The sequence below is a fragment of the Trichoderma harzianum genome, assembly GCF_003025095.1.
Source record: "Trichoderma harzianum CBS 226.95 unplaced genomic scaffold M431scaffold_11, whole genome shotgun sequence".
Taxonomy (NCBI): domain Eukaryota; kingdom Fungi; phylum Ascomycota; class Sordariomycetes; order Hypocreales; family Hypocreaceae; genus Trichoderma; species Trichoderma harzianum.
In genome coordinates this window covers 620,855-638,805 of record NW_020209259.1, presented here as the reverse complement: position 1 = coordinate 638,805, position 17,951 = coordinate 620,855, and the positions used below count along the sequence as shown (strand labels likewise).

General features: G+C 49.4%; 5 protein-coding genes across 5 annotated transcripts; 2 read left to right on the top strand and 3 right to left on the bottom strand.

Moving 5' to 3' along the window:
- Nucleotides 1-266: 266 nt before the first annotated feature.
- M431DRAFT_8065 (hypothetical protein) lies at nt 267-2,302 on the bottom strand (the record flags this gene model as incomplete). The annotated part of the gene is made up of 3 exons (XM_024922968.1): nt 267-1,481; nt 1,547-1,853; nt 1,905-2,302. The coding sequence occupies 3 exons, from the start codon at nt 2,300-2,302 to the stop codon at nt 267-269; spliced, it is 1,920 nt and encodes a 639-aa protein (XP_024771413.1).
- A 220-nt stretch (nt 2,303-2,522) lies between these two features.
- On the top strand, nt 2,523-5,891 carry M431DRAFT_121812 (hypothetical protein). The gene is made up of 6 exons (XM_024912143.1): nt 2,523-3,567; nt 3,630-3,782; nt 3,835-3,949; nt 4,017-4,108; nt 4,170-4,355; nt 4,419-5,891. Exons 1-6 carry the CDS (start codon nt 2,731-2,733, stop codon nt 5,733-5,735), a joined length of 2,700 nt encoding a protein of 899 aa, XP_024771412.1. The 5' UTR covers nt 2,523-2,730; the 3' UTR covers nt 5,736-5,891.
- Nucleotides 5,885-9,097, bottom strand: M431DRAFT_18952 (hypothetical protein). The gene is made up of 5 exons (XM_024913192.1): nt 8,893-9,097; nt 8,649-8,803; nt 7,438-8,593; nt 6,653-7,382; nt 5,885-6,592 (listed from the first exon to the last, which is right to left on the bottom strand). The coding sequence occupies exons 1-5, from the start codon at nt 8,916-8,918 to the stop codon at nt 6,056-6,058; spliced, it is 2,604 nt and encodes an 867-aa protein (XP_024771411.1). The 5' UTR covers nt 8,919-9,097; the 3' UTR covers nt 5,885-6,055.
- A 363-nt stretch (nt 9,098-9,460) lies between these two features.
- M431DRAFT_92323 (hypothetical protein) lies at nt 9,461-10,961 on the top strand (the record flags this gene model as incomplete). Its single annotated transcript, XM_024924341.1, has 4 exons — nt 9,461-9,595; nt 9,732-9,865; nt 9,926-10,380; nt 10,450-10,961. 4 exons carry the CDS (start codon nt 9,461-9,463, stop codon nt 10,959-10,961), a joined length of 1,236 nt encoding a protein of 411 aa, XP_024771410.1.
- Nucleotides 10,962-12,226: 1,265 nt separating this feature from the next.
- On the bottom strand, nt 12,227-17,425 carry M431DRAFT_92543 (hypothetical protein; the record flags this gene model as incomplete). Its single annotated transcript, XM_024924372.1, has 15 exons — nt 12,227-12,443; nt 12,518-12,982; nt 13,041-13,659; nt 13,711-13,775; nt 13,833-13,883; nt 13,942-14,013; nt 14,068-14,191; nt 14,249-14,617; nt 14,672-14,834; nt 14,898-15,664; nt 15,723-15,956; nt 16,019-16,298; nt 16,352-16,572; nt 16,645-17,161; nt 17,213-17,425. The coding sequence occupies 15 exons, from the start codon at nt 17,423-17,425 to the stop codon at nt 12,227-12,229; spliced, it is 4,377 nt and encodes a 1,458-aa protein (XP_024771409.1).
- Nucleotides 17,426-17,951: the final 526 nt, after the last annotated feature.

The window sequence follows — 17,951 nt, the reverse complement described above, 5'->3', positions numbered from 1 at the left end:
GAGATGGAGCACGTCGAGATTGAAATTAGGAGAGCGCGGAAGAAGAGGGCAAAGGCGGCAGCAGCGGCTGTGGCAGAAAAAGAGGCTGTGGGCTTGGAGGCTGTTGAGGCGAGGTGATGGGTTAGAAGACCATGGAGGAAATGATAATCTTATTTTTGCTTACCAGCGGTATATACACTAAAGCGCTGTATAAAGCATCGAACTGCATCTTTGTATCTCAACTCTGTATTGGTTTTATTATTTCCCATGGGCCATATGCTATGTCTTCATATGCTACGTGACAACTCCCCTAGAACATTCAATACATCGTCGATATCCTCCCTCAAAAGGCTGTCCTTTGGAATCCCTCCTCCCAGCTGCGTTGCAATACCCACAAGCGCACTAATCGAATGTCTAAATCTCTTCCTCATACCAATATTCGCCTTTATCAACAACGCACAGCAAAGCTGCAAAGCCGCAATCTGAAGTTCCAAAACCAGAGTATTTTCCTGCCGCTCCCTAAAGACATCCCACGCCGCCACCGCCGTGATGAGATTCATCCATTCTTCGGCGGTATCGCTGCTTTGCTCTGCAACTTGGAGTAGCACGCGGACGATTTCGATACCCCGAGAAGTCTCGTCCTCACCAATGGTAGAGGCGTCGTGCTGGAGGATTTCGACAAGGTCTTTGCTGAGCGTTTTCCAGCCGTCGTTCTGAAGAAGAATATTTCGGCCCTTGTCGAATGTAACTAGACCTTCGAGGGCAACGAGGATGGGAGATCGGAAATCGAGCTTTTCGGTTGTACTACCGCGGTAGAGGTCCATAAACATGTCTGTCAAGCCAGTAGCCTCTTTCCTCAACATGTCGTTTTCGTCCTCGCGGAGCCATATGGCGAGAGCCCTCACGGCAGAGAGAATAAAGGGGTCCTCGTCAGCAATATTTTCTAAAGAGTCCCATGTGAGGGTAAACCGTGATCCCATTGAGGTTTCTGACTTTCCGGATCGAGCTTCCGGATGTAGCCCCATGGCTCCGGCAAACGTGGCATCCCATCGATCACGAAGATACTCGATGGTGACAGACATGGTTTCTGATATGCCCTTGCGCAGCTTGAGGAGATTGTCCGGTGACATAATTAGAGTCTCGAGTGACTCATCCTCTAACGAGCGAACTAAATGTCCGATGAAGATGCATATAATGTCAAACGCAGAAGCGAGCCTCCGAGAGGTACTTGGATATTCAGGCTTGTTGAGCTGCTCTAGCAACACTGGTGCTGATGAGCGGATATCGATAAGAAGAAGATTGACGAATAGGTAGGAAAATGGGGTTTCATCGCTTTTTTCAGGCTTGAATATCAACTCGGAGGCTTCTTTGGGATATACCCGAAGGAGGGATGCCGCGGCATTCGTGTATGCTGACCGGGCCGCAGAGTTTGGTCGACTGGTTACCAAATTTCGAATGAAGTTGATGACTGAGTTTAGCCATTTCGGATTTGGTGGAATGATCTAAAGCGAGCAATTTAACCTCTTATTAGTTTATGTAAATTCTGTTATAGAGAAATTCGACTTACTTCTGAGCTTGCTTGCCGTAGCAGCAGCCCTAGAAACTCAAGAAATGTCACAGCGTCGGTGCCTCGGAATGAGGACACCAGGGACTGTACGTTGCGATCTATGCGATCAGCCAAGTATGATGCGTCGTCTACGACTACCATGGCGTTTAGCCAAGCATGTCGCAGGATATCCATTGCAACGGAGTGTGATGGTGCAATCTCCGTAATAGAGCTCAAGTCTTCCACTTTTACGAGTGCCATGGCGCCTTCTTGAGAACTCACGAGGGCATGAAGCACCTGTAAGAGCATCTTAACAGTTTCTTCCGACCTATACAAGGGTTTAGCAGGTATATCAGAGGCAGTTGAATGATGAACGAACCCATATAATACAGCACCGACGAGTCTGGGGATTCTATCTGTAAACTTGGGCTGAGACGTCGCCTTGGCAGGCAACAGAGCAACAAAGGTGTGCAAAACAGCCACAGCCAAGTCGAGCATCTCCTTGGAGTCTCTTTTCGAGGGATTTGATCCGGTACGTAGTAGCCTGTCTAGGAATTTGGCCGGGATGCTGTCCCATAATCTTTGGAGCACTTCATCGTTCTGCTGGAGGCCTGGGGAGTTGTCTAGGACGGATTTCAGAAGAGCCAGTCCAACGAATCGCTGAGTATCGTCTTGTGCCTGGAGAAGAGTCTGAATTTTGGAAATGCTGACTTCATCTTGATTGGCATTGGATGTGGTAGATGATGATGCTTCTGCTTTGCTGTCTTGAGAGTCCATTGTGATGTTGTATTTTGATTTTTTTTGCTGCTCGAGCTGATGACGGATAAGCCACTTATGCGATATGACCTGGCTTCAGCATTGTAGTTTCAGTAAGGTATATGGTTGCTAGAATAAGGGAAACTTGATGAAAAGAGTTTAAAAATATACAAAACAATTTCCAAATGTGAATGTTATTAAGGACATGAAGATGAAGGTATTCGAAGCTATCAAGCCCACTGAAGCAATAAGAAGCGGCCCTTTTGCTGGAGTCTCAGGCGCAAAGCACTGTGCAAATGGCCTGTAAAGCCCCTCTGGCCAATCACCATCCGCCCCGCCCTTGCGCTGAGCTGGTTTCAGCTCCTCCAACGGCGATTCGAGATCCATACGAAACTGAGCTTCGGTTCGCTGAATCTGGCCAGCAGAAGATGGGATAGAGTTGTCGCATCATGTCTGGAGCCCACGAGCATTTGCCTGCAGCTTCATCATCCTCCCAGACGCCCGCCATCATCACGCCGGATTCGTCCGACGAGCTCGACTTCCTCGACGACCATGATCTCGATCACGATCACGACAGCGACATCCTCGACCACGACCCGATCCATGGCGATCTCGGTGCGCCGCTATCCTTCAAGCGCAAACAAAAGCCCGCGCTGCTGTCGAACCCGTTGCGAGTCTTCTCCACGCTGACGGGCTCATCATCCGCATCGCCTCCGCGACCGCAGCAGCGCCCTTCCAGCAGACACCAGCCGTCCGACTCGCTTACCAGCGTCTCTGGATCGCTGCGAGAGGCAGTCTTTGGAAGCGCAACAGCCGCCAGCTCGAAAGATGGGAAAGATGGCCTCGCCCACGATTGGTATGCCGAGGGCCCCGGGCGACGAGTCGGCTACGAGGACTTGACGGCCATCGACTGGATCTTCGAATACACAAAAGAGCGACAGCGCCTGCGCGTGCTGGGCTCGAGCTCGGGCGGCGGCATCATTGGCTATGTCAGGCACCTTTTGGACGCCAGCCAAGTCTGGATCGTGCTGCTGTTGACGGGCTTGGCGGTCGGTGTGATTGCGGCGCTCATCGACATCACCACCGACTGGCTGGGCGACATCAAGCTTGGCTTCTGCACCAGCGGCCCGGAGGGCGGGCATTTCTATCTGAACAAGAACTTTTGCTGCTATGGCTATGATCAGGGATCCAAGTGCGCCGGATGGAGGTTTTGGAGCGAGGCTCTGGGCATCCACTCGGGCGCGGGCAAGTGGTTCATTGAGTACTTCTTCTTCTTGGCATTTGGGGTACGTGGCATTCCCTTTGCACTGATGCACCTTCAGGATGTACTAACTAGATGCCTGGATAGGTCCTTTTCGCATACTGTGCGGCGCTGCTCGTGCAGGAATATGCCATCCATGCTAAGCACAGTGGTATCCCCGAGATCAAGACCGTCTTGGGAGGATTCGTCATTCGCAAGTTCCTGGGCCCATGGACTCTGGTTACAAAGTCGTTTGGTTTGGTGAGACTTGTCTAGTATCTCACTCTGTCATTAGCAGCGCTGACTCGGACAGGTTCTTGCTGTCTCCTCGGGCATGTGGCTAGGAAAGGAGGGCCCTCTGGTGCATGTAGCATGTTGTTGCGCCAACATTTTCATAAAGCTCTTTTCTAATATCAATGACAATGAGGGTATGTGACAACCACTGGTTTCAAGCCCGCTGCTGTCTCGTGCTATCCACTGACTTGATCACAATAGCTCGCAAACGAGAAGTGCTCTCAGCGGCAGCAGCATCAGGCATCTCAGTCGCTTTTGGAGCCCCCATAGGAGGAGTGCTATTTAGTCTTGAGGTATGGGAATCTACATATTCTAAACAGCAGCAACTTTTCAGCAGTCTGATTTCCGAAACAGCAAATCTCCTACTTCTTCCCAGACAAGACCATGTGGCAAAGCTTCGTCTGTGCCATGGCGGCCGCCGTTATTCTGCAGGCCTTTGACCCCTTTAGGTCAGGCAAGCTTGTCATGTATCAGACAAAGTATAGTCATGACTGGCAAGGCTTTGAGATATTGCCCTATGCCATTCTGGGCATCATTGGCGTAAGTATTGTTTCACTCTCGCCTTGCCACTTCTTCAGAGACTGATGAACTTGAATCATATAGGGCGTCTACGGTGGCCTCTTCATCAAAGCCAACATGGCCGTCGCTCGATGGAAAAAGGCCAAGTCCTGGCTTCCAAGCCCAATAACCCAAGTCCTCGCCGTAGCCTTCCTCACTGCCCTCGTAAACTACCCAAACCACTACATGAAGTTCCAGACTTCTGATCTAGTGTCCAACCTGTTCACCGAGTGCTCCCAGAACCTCGATGACCAGATCGGACTATGCAAAACTGGCGCAGCATCAGCCGGCACCATTGTTCTCCTCATCTTTGCCGCTCTCGTCGGCTTCCTCCTTGCCACCATTACCTTTGGACTGCAGATTCCCGCGGGAATCATTCTGCCGTCCATGGCCATCGGCGCCTTGGTCGGCCGTGCTATGGGCATATTGATGGAGATTTGGGTAGACAACGCCCGCGGCTTCTTCTTGTTCAAGACTTGCGCCCCTGACGTCCCATGCATTACTCCCGCTACATATGCCATCGTCGGTGCATCAGCAGCTCTCGCAGGCGTCACGCGCATGACTGTCTCCATCGTCGTCATCATGTTCGAACTCACTGGCGCACTCACGTACGTCCTGCCCATCATGGTCGCCGTCATGATTTCCAAATGGGTCGGCGACGCCTTCTCGCGCCGCGGCATCTATGAGTCGTGGATTCACTTCAATGAATACCCATTCCTCGACAACAGCGAGGAAGTGGCAATCCCCGACGTCCCTGTTGCTGAGATTATGACTCGCATCGAAGACCTCGTCGTCCTCACGGCTACGGGACATACCATGGCTTCGCTCAGCAGCATCCTCGAGATGCATCCCCACCGCGGCTTCCCCGTCATTTCTGACCCGCGAGAGGCCATTCTACTGGGATACATCTCCCGCGCAGAGCTCAGCTATAACCTGAAGACCGCGGCCCAGTCGCCGCGGAGCCTGCCTCCGGAGACGGAGGCGTACTTTTCGCATCAGCCGCTCGCAGACCCACGCACTTCGCTCGATTTAAGGCCGTGGATGGATCAGACGCCGCTCACTTTGCCGTCTCGCACGCCTTTGCATCTCGTGGTGTCGTATTTCCAGAAACTAGGCTTGCGATATATGCTCTTCACAGATCGTGGTGTTTTGCAGGGTCTGCTCACCAAAAAGGATATTTGGTATGTTCTGAACGGGGCAGACGAGACGAGACGCACTATTGGTCTTTCTTCTTCTTCTGGGGCTGGACATAGGGCGAGAGAGCAGGAGAGCGGCATCATGGACGAGGGGAGAGATGAGGAGCAGAGGGGCCTCCTGAGACCCGATGATGCAGATGATACTGATAGGGGATCGATATTATAAAGGAGAACACGGAGTTGAAAGGTCGTTTTGCGGTAGATTGAGATTTTTTTTTAGATTTGTAGACATGCCTTGGAAGCTTTTTCCTTGGACAGCTATCCGTAATGTTGAATACATGATAATTATCACAGAAAGTGGTATCAGCAAGCAGAATCGTTTCCCAGAAAATTAATAATCATGAATAATATGCAATGCCAGAGTGTCTAATCAATGCATCTCATAACTCATACAAAAAAAGCAACCCCTAAATAAGAACCCAAAAAAACCTGCCACCCAAACTAAAATATCGGTACATATAGTTTCCCCAGCAATATCCTCTATTTTTAATACTCAAAGTCGTCATCCACCGACGGACCCTTGCTCTTCGTCACGCTCTCCTGTTTCCTGTACATTTCCGCAACCTGCCTACTAGAGGTTGCCTCGTCCGGTTTCTTGTCATCACGAATTTTGATGAACCGCGGGAATCTCAGACTGATGCCCTTCTCGCCCGCCGGGTCTACACCCTCTTTCCATCCAGCTTTGTAGCGAGGGCTGAGGGTCAAATCTGCCGTCTTGACCTCCCACACGTAGCGTGGCTCGAACCAGACGTCGGGTTGGTGCTGTCCACCCGCGGAATGTGAATAGAACGGCTTGGGGCGAGCGATAGTGATTTGCGAGAGCTGAGCATAGAGATCTTCAAGGACTTGTTCGGAGAAACCAGTGCCAATGTTGCAAACCGTTTCGTAAGTATCAGTGGAAGCATTGTAACACGCCAGTAGGAAAGCGCCGTAGACGGATGTTCGTTTGCCCTTGCCATAGTAGGCTCCCAAGACAACAAGGTCCAAGGAGTCACCGACGCCGGAGAGATAATCCTTCTTGATCTGTTTCGCAGCGTTAGAGTAAACCGAGTACAGTATGTTTATCTGAAAGATCTTGCTTACCTTGAGCCAGTTTCGACTTCGTTTGCTGGGCTCATATCCACTCTCCTTGCCATCCAACATCTTCACCATCAGACCCTCACAAGATGCCTTGACACTCTCATCCAAGAACGTTTGGATCTCGTCCAGCTCTTGACCATTCATGTGCGTTGCAAATGCAAATTCGCCTTCAATTGGAACAAACGCAGTGCTGAGAAGTTCCCTTCGCTCACGAAGCGATTTTTCCACAACAGCCTCTCCGTTCAAATACAGCAGGTCAAAAGCAAAGACACAAACCTTGACTTTGATGTCCTCAGTTTTGACGTCTTTTCTCTTGCGGGTCATGAGTTGCTGGAAAGGCAGTACCTTCTTCTCCAACATATCCCAAGCCACGGTCTCGCAGTCAAGAACAAAGCTCTTTGTATCTTCCTTTACCCACGTAGTGAGCTTTGCAAGAACGTCAGGATACTTTTTGGATAGATCTTCGGAATTGCGGGAGAAGATGGACGAGACTCCTGAGCCTGCTGAAGTATCCTTGGCCACATAATGAATCTGAGCACGTTCGCCATCGTATTTGTACTCGCATGTAAAGGTCTGGCCTTCGAATCGATCCAGAACCTCTGTGATGGCCTTCGTTGGTTTGGCCAGCATAGGTTTCAAGGGCACACCGGGCCGGAGCTTGCAGTGTTCTCTCAAATTTTGAATTCCATGCTGGAGCATAGCTGGGATGATGACATCGTAGCTTGGCAGCTCACTATCTTGGATTAGCATCGAGTTCGTCAGCCAAAAAAGTCGCATCATGCACGTACCTGTACACTGTCTTGAGAATAGACTCCCCGTTCTCCAAATCTGTGGTGCTGGGGATCTGGCCCTTGACCTCTGCTTCGTGGGCTACAACGGCTTGGGCCAGTGAAACCAAAACAGTCCTGTCTGCCAGACCAAGTCGAAGCTTTCCCTCCAGAAATCGGATAATGTACTTTGCTTCGCTTGGGCCGCCCTTATCCTTGTTGATGTCTACCTTTTCCTTCAAGTGAGAATCTGAGGAAGATAAAAGCTTCTTGATTCCGTCGACTTTGCGGCCTTGGGCGCCATTACCAGTTACTGTCGCGATGGCCATCAACCCTTGATGGACACCTCTCACAGTCAACGGCTTGGGTTTGAACATGGTTGGCTGTGTTGATCTGCTCTTCACAGCTACAAGACCCAAATCACCAATCTCTTTCTGATCGGCTTTTATAACCTGCAGGCTTCTTCCGGTTGTTTCGCCGATGGCTTTCATGATTAGAGATTCACCGATGCCGAGCTCAATGCCTGCATAATCAGGAGCGAGCTTGTTGATCATGAGGAGAACCGTAGGTAACAAGTCATCGGGAGTGAGCCGCATAACTTGACGCAGGAAGCGCGAACAGTGCTCCATAATGATCAATCGTTTCGTGGTCAGCTCAATGAGAGAAAACGTCTTGCAAAGAGCCGCGTATGGTACAGGGGTTCCAGCTTTCCAGTCGGGATAAGGGTCTTTTTCATGTTTCTGGAGCATTGTCTGTTGAGCTTTGCGCGCCTTGGCAGTAACAGCCTTCTTTTCTTCCGTATCGCTCTCGACCTCTGATGCTGACTCTGAAGACTCCTCATCCTTCATAACTTTGTCGCCGTCTTCCTCAACCGCAGCAATTTTCTTCTCCTTTGTTGCTTTAGCTGGCTTCGGCGATTGAGACCTCGACTTGGGGCTTGATTTGGGACTCGGCGATCTCTTCTTTTTAGCAGTAGGGCTACTTGGAGCTTCTTCCTTGATTGACGATTTTGGGGGCGATTGGGGAGCCTCGTCTTCGTCATCCTCAATCTTGACCCGTGTTCGTCTGATTCTTTTCGTAACAGGGGCGTCATCCTCATCTTCGTCTACTTTGGGCTCAACCTCCGCTGCCTTTGCTTCCTTGTTCTTCTTTGGTGATCGCGGCCGTTTTTTTGAATCTTTAGAGGATGAGTCAATTGTGATTGAGCAAAGGGAGGCAACAAAGCATCTTACCCTTTTCCGGATCAGAGTTTTCTTTGGTACTTGCGTCACCTTCAGATCCATCCTCCTCGGCCTTGTCTTTGGCAGTCTCCTTGCTCCCCGCCTTGGTCGCAAAAGCCAGCGTCGTCTGCCTTACCGGCGCACCAGCCTTCGCCCCAAAGAACTTCCTGGACGCCCACCGTGATCAGTAAAGCTCGCATTGACCGCACCACTTCCATCAACACACCCAATTGTCTTCTGTGTTGGCTTCACATACCCCAGAGTCGCCTGCTTCGGAGCCATGACGTTATAGAGTGCTCTTATAGAGCTGGATGGGAGAAGAGACGGTTGACAGCGAATCAATTGAGATGATTGAAATCTCAGGCAACCAAAAGTCAAAACGGAGCAGTATTTATGATGAAGAATAGTGGTCGAGTTAGTGGTGGTGCCTAGGCACCGACAGCTCTTTTTGGTCAGCCCAGTCAATAGCATGACGCGCTTCAGCAGGCAGAATCGCGTTAATTGAGTCCCGCGTTCTGGGGTGGGCTATCACGAGACGCGTCGTGTTCACGTGACTGAGCTCTAGGGTAGTTCCAGAGCAATGAAGGTATCTCGGAGTATCTGCGGGCCTACTATTTACGGTACTTGTCCTTTTTTCTTTTCTTTTTCGTGCCCCACGCGTGAGATTCCTGCCCTAGTCCCTTCCCGGACTAGCGCTATCCAACAATCAAACCTCCAACCTCAACACTGCGAAATTTCGGAAGCTTGTTAGCTTGGAGAGACTCTTTTGCCATCTCCCTCGCCAATTCCCTCCACAGAACTTCCCAGAGACGCCAGCCGTCGCGATGTTCTCCAGAGCAGCTCTTCGAGCCCCCCGGGCTCTGCCTCTGCGCACCAGAGCCCCTGCGGCCTTTGCCGTCGCTGCCCGGTCCGTCACCACCGATGCCGCTTCAGCATCTCTGAACCAGTCGGTGCCCAAGGTATGCTCAATGCGGTTTTTTCTTTGCCCGCGTGGAATGTGCGGCAATGCGGTGGATTGTATTGGGAGATTTTGTTTTGCAGGCCAATGGCTGTAGAAAACGTTGTGAAACAGCCGCTGACAGCCATCCGGTATAGTCCGATGATGAGCCCTTCCAGGTTACCCTCAGCGACGAGAGCTTCGAGACCTACGAGCTGGACCCTCCGCCCTACACGATTGAGGTGACCAAGAAGGAGCTGAAGCAGATGTACTACGAGATGGTCGCCATCAGGTATGCAGCAACAAGCGCCCTCAGAGCCGCCTGCCGTGGACAGTACTAATAATCGCTCAGACAGATGGAGATGGCTGCCGATCGCTTGTACAAGGAGAAGAAGATCCGCGGTTTCTGCCACCTGTCTACCGGTCAGGAGGCCGTTGCTGTCGGTATCGAGCATGCCATCACCAAGGAGGACGACATCATCACCGCCTACCGATGCCACGGTTTCGCCATGATGCGTGGCGGCTCTGTCCGATCCATCATCGGCGAGCTTCTCGGCCGCCGTGAGGGTATCTCCTACGGAAAGGGCGGCTCCATGCACATGTTCGCCAAGAACTTTTACGGTGGCAACGGTATTGTCGGCGCCCAGGTCCCTGTCGGCGCTGGCTTGGCTTTTGCCCACAAGTACTCCGGCCGCAAGAACGCCAGTGTCATTCTGTACGGTGACGGTGCCAGCAACCAGGGTCAGGTCTTTGAGGCCTTCAACATGGCTAAGCTGTGGAACCTTCCTGCTCTGTTTGGCTGCGAGAGTGAGTTTTAACCGGCGACTTTTTTTCTTCGTCATGTGGAGCAATGCAGGGCTAACAGGGGTATCACAGACAACAAGTATGGTATGGGTACTTCTGCTGCTCGTTCTTCTGCCTTGACCGACTACTACAAGCGTGGACAGTACATTCCCGGTCTGAAGGTCAACGGTATGGATGTTCTCGCCGTCAAGGCCGCCGTCAAGTATGGCAAGGAGTGGACTGCTGCCGACAAGGGCCCCATGGTTCTCGAATACGTCACCTACCGATACGGTGGTCACTCCATGTCCGACCCCGGCACCACCTACCGTACCCGTGAGGAGATCCAGCGCATGCGCTCAACCAACGACGCCATTGCCGGACTCAAGCAGAAGATCATCGACTGGGAGGTCAGCACCGAGGAGGAGCTCAAGAGCATCGACAAGGCTGCCCGCGGCCACATTGCCGAGGAGGTCGCCGCTGCTGAGGCCATGGCCATCCCTGAGCCCAAGGCCGACATTCTCTTCGAGGACATTTACGTTCGCGGCTCAGAGCCCCAGTACATCCGTGGACGTACCGTCGATGAGAACCACTACTTCTCCAAATAAAGTGGATGCAATTGACCATTTTTGTTGCTCAATGCATTCTACCACATAACCCCTTAATGATTCCTCAAAACTTGTCGCCTTATTTGTACTACATTGCTTTTAGATAGAGAGGGCGGGAAGGATCCAGATGGACATGTTTTAATTCCATGTCCGTCTGAAGACCTAAAAAAATAAACAAATCGAATCCAAATTCTAGAGTACCGCTTGTGCAAAGTTATTTTCATTGCTTTTGCGTATACGGAATGTAAAGGAGCATGAGATTTGGTTGGGGGCTGGTTTTGGAGACAGCTTGCCTGGAGAAGTAGTCTATAACTACTAGGTACTAAGGTTAGGCGGGGAGTAATATTACTACCTGTACCTATCTGTCTTGTCTATCTACCTATGAACCTCGCCTGAGGGCAGTATAGACAGAGAATAACGTGTCTATCGGATCAAAATGGCCATCTTGTTAATTGGACGCCTTATTGCCGCCAGAGTTTTGCCTGCGGGAGGGAGACGATTCCTTTTGTTACCATAGGATCGCATGTGTCGAGATGGAATTTTAAAGTAAAGCAAGGCCATGGGAGAAATCCATTTACAACCCGGCGTGCATGTACATATGTCTGCATCTGCTAGACTGGAGCATCTAGTCAATATTAATACTCTGCTTAATGATTGCATCCCTACTAATCATTACATTTAGTTACCTATAATTAAGATGTCCCAGTCTATTAATGCTTTTCTGCTGATCTTTTTCTGTATACTCATTGACATGTCCTAATTCTTTATCCTTTCCCTCCTGCTGCATGTTTCTATAGGTAGTCGAGACGTTTTAATCTATTACCACTTTCCTGTTAATCCTCGCCCGTAGAGTTTACATCTGCCAATTCGTCATCGCCTTCCTGCTGCTTCTGCCATGTATAGCTATTGCTATTCCCAATTTGTTACCACTTTCCTGGAAATCCTTGTCTTCTATGCTTTGTGGGGGTTTCTCGTTTCTTGAAGCGAGGCCACCAAGACTTTCAGCAAGAGCAACCTGTTCCTTCCATTTCGAGCATGCAAAGTTGACACATAGCAAATTATCCATTGACTTTTCGTTCTCTTCTCTTTTTTCATCTAGACAGAGTCAAAATTCGGAGGCGCTCCGTGATCGCACCGCAATGAAGTGGGGGCAACACGGTTATTGGAGGCTTTGCGGGATCGACGGGATTCAAACAACAAATGTTACCCTGTGAAGTGAATTGAGAAATAATTACAATTTTATTCTGGTAATGCAATTGCAGTCATCAGCTCTGATAGAAAGAATAAAGCCTTGCAAGGTTCGTGTCCCCAGACAAAAGCGCCTCAGGGGCATCAAATTCCAACAGCTTGCCATCTCCAAATACGGCGGCCTTGTCGTAGCGGCGAATATGCTCTAGGCGATGCATCACCGCGAGGACTGTGCATTCCTTGAATTGCGTGTCAATGATTTCCTGCATGATAGTCTCTGTGTCATGATCGACGCTATAACAAGCATAGTGTTAGCGAAAGTAAACGAAGAAATTGGTTAGAGGGGTTGTAAATTTGTAGATATTTACCTGCTCATTGCTTCATCCAAGATAAGAATCCTGCTCTTCTTCAACATCGCCCTGGCGAAACAAAGAAGCTGCTTCTGCCCAGAAGACCAGGACGACAAATCAATCTCCTTGTCTATCCCCCCCTGTTCGTCAATGATGGTCCGTAGTCGCACTTGCTCAAGCGCGCGAATAATGTCCTCATCTGAAGCACCATTGAAGGGATCAACGTTGAAGCGGATGGTGCCTGGCATTAGAAAGGGATCTTGAGGCACTACGTTAATACGTGAGCGTACTTCTGCGCAGGTGAGAGTCGAAAGATCTACGTCATCTATCGAGATGCTGCCTTCGACAATCTCAGTCATCTGTAATAGGGAAAGTATTAGAGAGGTTTTGCCGCTGCCGGTTCGACCGCATATTGCAACATGTTGCCCAGCTTCGATCGACAATGACACGCCGTTTAGTACTGGCTTGGAGTCTGCCATGGTACTGCGGATACGAATTAATTGGGAATATTTTCAAGATGATATTAGGGAGTGATACTAACCTATAAGACGTGGTCCAGCCTGCAAATTCAACAGCGCCAGCATGTGGCCACGTAGCTGGTACGTATGCTCCTTTTTCTTTCCGCTCCTCAGTCTCCGTCTCCTCCGAGAAGCGTTTGACTCTTGACACTGCACCAATACTTGGTTCCAAAGTCGTCCAGGTTTGAACAAGTCGCACCAGCACTTCATTGAATCCAATAACAGTGACAAGACTCACACCAACACTTCCAGGGCTAAACCTGTCTTTCCAGATAAGGACTGTAGAGACAAGAAGAAATGCCAATACTGTAGTCACCATCTCAAGCACAAAACTGAGCCAATGCTGAATGCAACTCTGTAGATAGACAGGTCTCTGTGAAGCATCAATGAGACGATAGTTGCGCTCTTGGTGGTATGATTGCCATCCAAACGCCCGGATGGTTACTGCTCCTGCGATTGATTCACTAAAATGAGTAAATAGAGGAGCATGGGCTTCAATGGCAAGTAGTCGGATTTGGCGAGACGTTTGCAGATAGAAACTCTGGAGGAAATAGACATAGACGGCGAAGAAAGGGATTGTCACTCCCAGATATCGAGTAAAAATGGCGATAATGACGACTTTGGCTATACATAAGACGACGGCTGAAACAACATGTTAGCTTCAGCCCTTCAAAAGTTGGAGGTTGAACTCACTGGAGGTGTAGTTGACCATGTTACTAGGAAGCTCCATGTCGATGAGCTCCATATCTCTGCTAAATCTGATGGAACGAGGTTAGTACTGGGAAGGCTGAGCAAAAGACGTGTTAAAGGCTTACCGATTAAGGAGCTCTCCAAGGTCTCTTGTTGACCGAGAATAGAACGGTGCTCTAATTAAACCATTCGTTAATGCACCGTAACTGGCATCTTTTATGCTCGTTTACCTACCTGAGCGTTGCTTGCAGGAGATTCGAGTGAAGTTGAGCAGCCGACCGCGAGATGATGTAAATAAAAGCCGCCCTGCGAATATGAGTGAGTACTGTTACCGATAGTACTAGAGGAAATGCGTCTTACCAAGCGCATATACAGCCACTTAACGTGCCGAGAATACCTAGAAGGGCGTAAATGCCAAGGTACATCCAGATATCCTTGTCTGGCTCTGAGGCATTGGCAGCAGACCACCACTTCATCCACACATCTAGGGTATGGTTACTTTCATGTCAATGAACGAGAGAATAGGTCTTGAGCCACTTACTCGAAAATTCGATGCAAAAGATCCATCCTGTAACTGCAGCACTATACAAGACAACAAAGTACCAGCCAGAGCTGGCAAGGTAATATGCATAAACGGAGAGCTCGCCTCTTTTGCGCCGAATATCAACATGCTTACCATCCGTCTCTTCAGAGATGTTGATGGCGACGTCCGCGGCAATATCGAAAACTTCCTCTGCTGTCGGCAATTTTGAAGGCTCAGCAGCTTCAGTGACATCTTCATTAGTTGTAAGCTGTATGCCAAGTTTATTGACGTAGCCGTTGCTCTGAAGCAAGGAAGCGGGTGTATCCTTCGCCGCTACTTTCCCATTTTCTAAGACGATGATGCTATCCGAAAGCGCCATGAGTTTACCTGGTGGCCTTGTGAGTGATTTGAGAGATCAACTGAGGATATAACGTAACATACGGTGGTGAGTACTCAATATGACAGTCGCTCGCTGCCTGCGAAGAAGGCCTACACGACCGAACAAGCGGGAAGAGACAACGTCAATAGTATGAGCATCCATGCTGCTGAATACATCGTCGAGAAGTACTATCGGTTTCTTTGCGTATACGGCTCGAGCTAGGGCCTAGCAAATATCTTATGTTAGTGTTGTTCAAGAAAATTTGGTGGAGAAAAGGGTATGACGGACTATGCGTTGCTTTTGTCCACCACTGAGGTTGAGACCTCTACTGCCAATGTTCGTTTTATCTCCCTTTTTGAAACGATTGAGATCGGCATTGAGGCCACAAGAAGAAACGACCTCATCATACCATTTCCTCTCGTAAGGCGATGAGCTAAGGATATTGTTACGAATGGTTGTGTTTTCAAGCCATGGCTGCTGGGAGCAGTATGCTACATGTTTACAGTATTGCCGAGATATTTTTGGTTGACCCTCTTGGGAAGAAATGTCGATCATTTCACCCAAAATGCAACTCATCAATGACGACTTACCGCTCCCTACTGGGCCAGTAATCGCAGTAATGGCCTCTTGACTGATATCAAGCTCCAGGTCTTTGAGTATCGCAGGGCCGTTTTTGCTCCATTTAAAGCCTTGACTGTGTAGAGAAATGGTGTCGCCATGCGGAGCATCAAAGTGCTCGGGAGGACTATCAGGTGCCAGGAGGTAAATTTCGGATTCATCGCGTAGATCGACGTGGCCTGGCTCATAATAGTTTTCGTCTTTGAGGTCAACATCTGCGTAATTACAGTATTGCTGGATACGATCAAAGCAGCCCACACATTGCAGAACCTGGGGCAAGGATTGGATGAAACCTATGACAGGACCTGTCAATAGACCTATCAGAGCCAAAGAAGTAAAGGCTTGGGTCGTCAATAAAGATCCGTGTGTCCAGTAGACGGATATGACAACGTAGACGCCAAATGTCGCGGCAGGGGCGAGATTCAAGGGTGTGAGGGCTATGTTGTTTGTTAGCAACAGTGCTTGAGGGTACATCCATAGCTTTGGAAGATATACAGAGCATTAATGTGGCAACGAGCAACTCCCTAAATGTTTTCGACGTCTTGATTTCGTTGGTTCGGAGATTCGTCAACAGCCTCGATACAACTTGCGGTAACGCAAGCATCTTGATAGCCTTTATGTCCCCGAGCAGAGACGTGGTCGCACGCAGCCTTTCTTGGACCTTTTCTATCCATGCAACTTGTGCATTCTGGGTAGCTACCGATATTTGCGATGTAATGCCAATGAATACTATGGTGCTGACATTAGCATGGAGAGAGCACCGAATCTTGACGGGTACGCGCGAGGTTCACCTAATACGAGAGCAATTGGGGCGAGACAAGCCAGGAAAAGCTGCCGCTCTAGCAGCCAACATGCAATTGATATTTCCAGAAGAGAGCCCCAAGTTTCGTGGAGCAGCTGCATCGCACTCGCTATGCGTTCAATATCGGTGCCCATTAGAGTGACGGCAGATATATCTCCCTCGTCGGCGGTGCGGATATTCAGGCTTCGTTGATATACAAGAGCAATTAGCCCCCCTCTCAGCTTCGCGATGAATCTAGAGGTTTCATATTTGTATAGAGATCTTGATAACTGTATCGTGATCATTAGCATATATGAGTTTATTAAAACAAAGCTTTACTTACGGCAATACCCAAATACACAAGAGCCCATGCGCCAATGAGCCCTCTCCCGTGATATGGCTTGGCGTTCTCATCGCCAACGAATCCAATTGTGGTCTCGACTAGAAATGGTTGAGCAAAAGTGAATGCAGTGACACACAATCTGGGGATCACAGCTGAAGGTAAGGTCGAAAGATGGGTCCGAAAACATGCTTTCACCAGACTATGTCGAGCTTTTGGATCATCTGGAGAATGGTTCTATTAGCATTTAGACAAAGTCATGGACATATCAAAGATTTGTATGCATCTGTTCTCACATTTAGACCAAGTCGTGATCAGCTGGCGACGCAGTACCCTGCTTTGAAGCCTAGTGTCAAGATTAGGCAAATCGTCCTGAGAAAGAACTTTGTCATAGCCTGTTTTGAGCAAGGGCAGAAGCCAGGAAAAACCGATTCTGGCCCAGATCCCGCTAAACTCTTCCGGCGAACCATTCGAAAGACGCTTTCTCTCTTCAATGGACTCCAATAGGAGGGCAAATAGAGTGAGAGAGAGATTCACCGTCATGAGAATCGGGACAGGGCTGCCAGCTGCCAGTAGCCACAAGGTCCTTGTTCGAGCAATATTCAAGAGGCTTGATAAAGATAAATACAAATCAAGGACTGTTGACGGCCGAAGTGATCGCCCATGGCTTGCTCTAGATAGGAAGAATGCGGCTACGGTAGCCGTAGAGCTCAAGATATCCGCCGGAAGAGATAACTTAGTTCGCAACTCGACATATTGAGCTCTAAACACAAGGTTTACGACTTGCACAGCAAGGATCGCGGTAAAAGCTACCTGTATAGAATGTGTAAGTACATCGGTTGTGTTTATCGACGGGAGACAAACCGCTTTCCATCGCCGGATGGCCCTTGACCTCACGGAAAACGCAGCTCGTCTCCTGAAGAGGCCCCATATCTGTATAGGCGCGAGAATGAGAAACACGACAGCCGGCACAGCAACAAAAAAGATGTCTTCAAACAGCAAAGTGAAATCAAATGGTCTACATCGAGGGTCGACCTGGGGTCCAAAGTATTGCTCGCTGCCAGGAGGGCAATCCATCTCTTTAGAAGAGGTTAATGCTTTTTGTAGATCCATTGGCTGGAAGCATCATGAGAGGATGATGAAAAGCCCTGATTGATGAATATCAAAGGGTTGAGATAAAAAGGTGACGCGCAACAAGGAAGCCTTGCAGGGAAGTTTCAATTGAAGGATGCACTGCTTGATGTGAGTCGTATGACATCAGTTGCCTGGCTTGTACATGTACGCCGCGAATGGCTAGTGAGACGCCTTGAGGTTGGGATTGGCGACTCTTCAGCGGGGTAAAACGGGTAAAGCGACCGCTAACTTTTGCGTTCAACGCCTACATTTCGTCTCTCAATTGTATTCATCGCCCGTAAAGAAGTATTTATACCTGGACTGTTCCCAAAGGATGAATCTGCAGTTCTTATCAATTTCAGCCATTTCTCGTATATGAGGCTGAGAGGTGGGAATAACTTATTGGATTATGTACTTTTATCTTCAGCCAATTGTTTGCTCTCAGTCGGCAAATACAAGCTTACGCGCATGCAATTGCTTTATCGTCAAC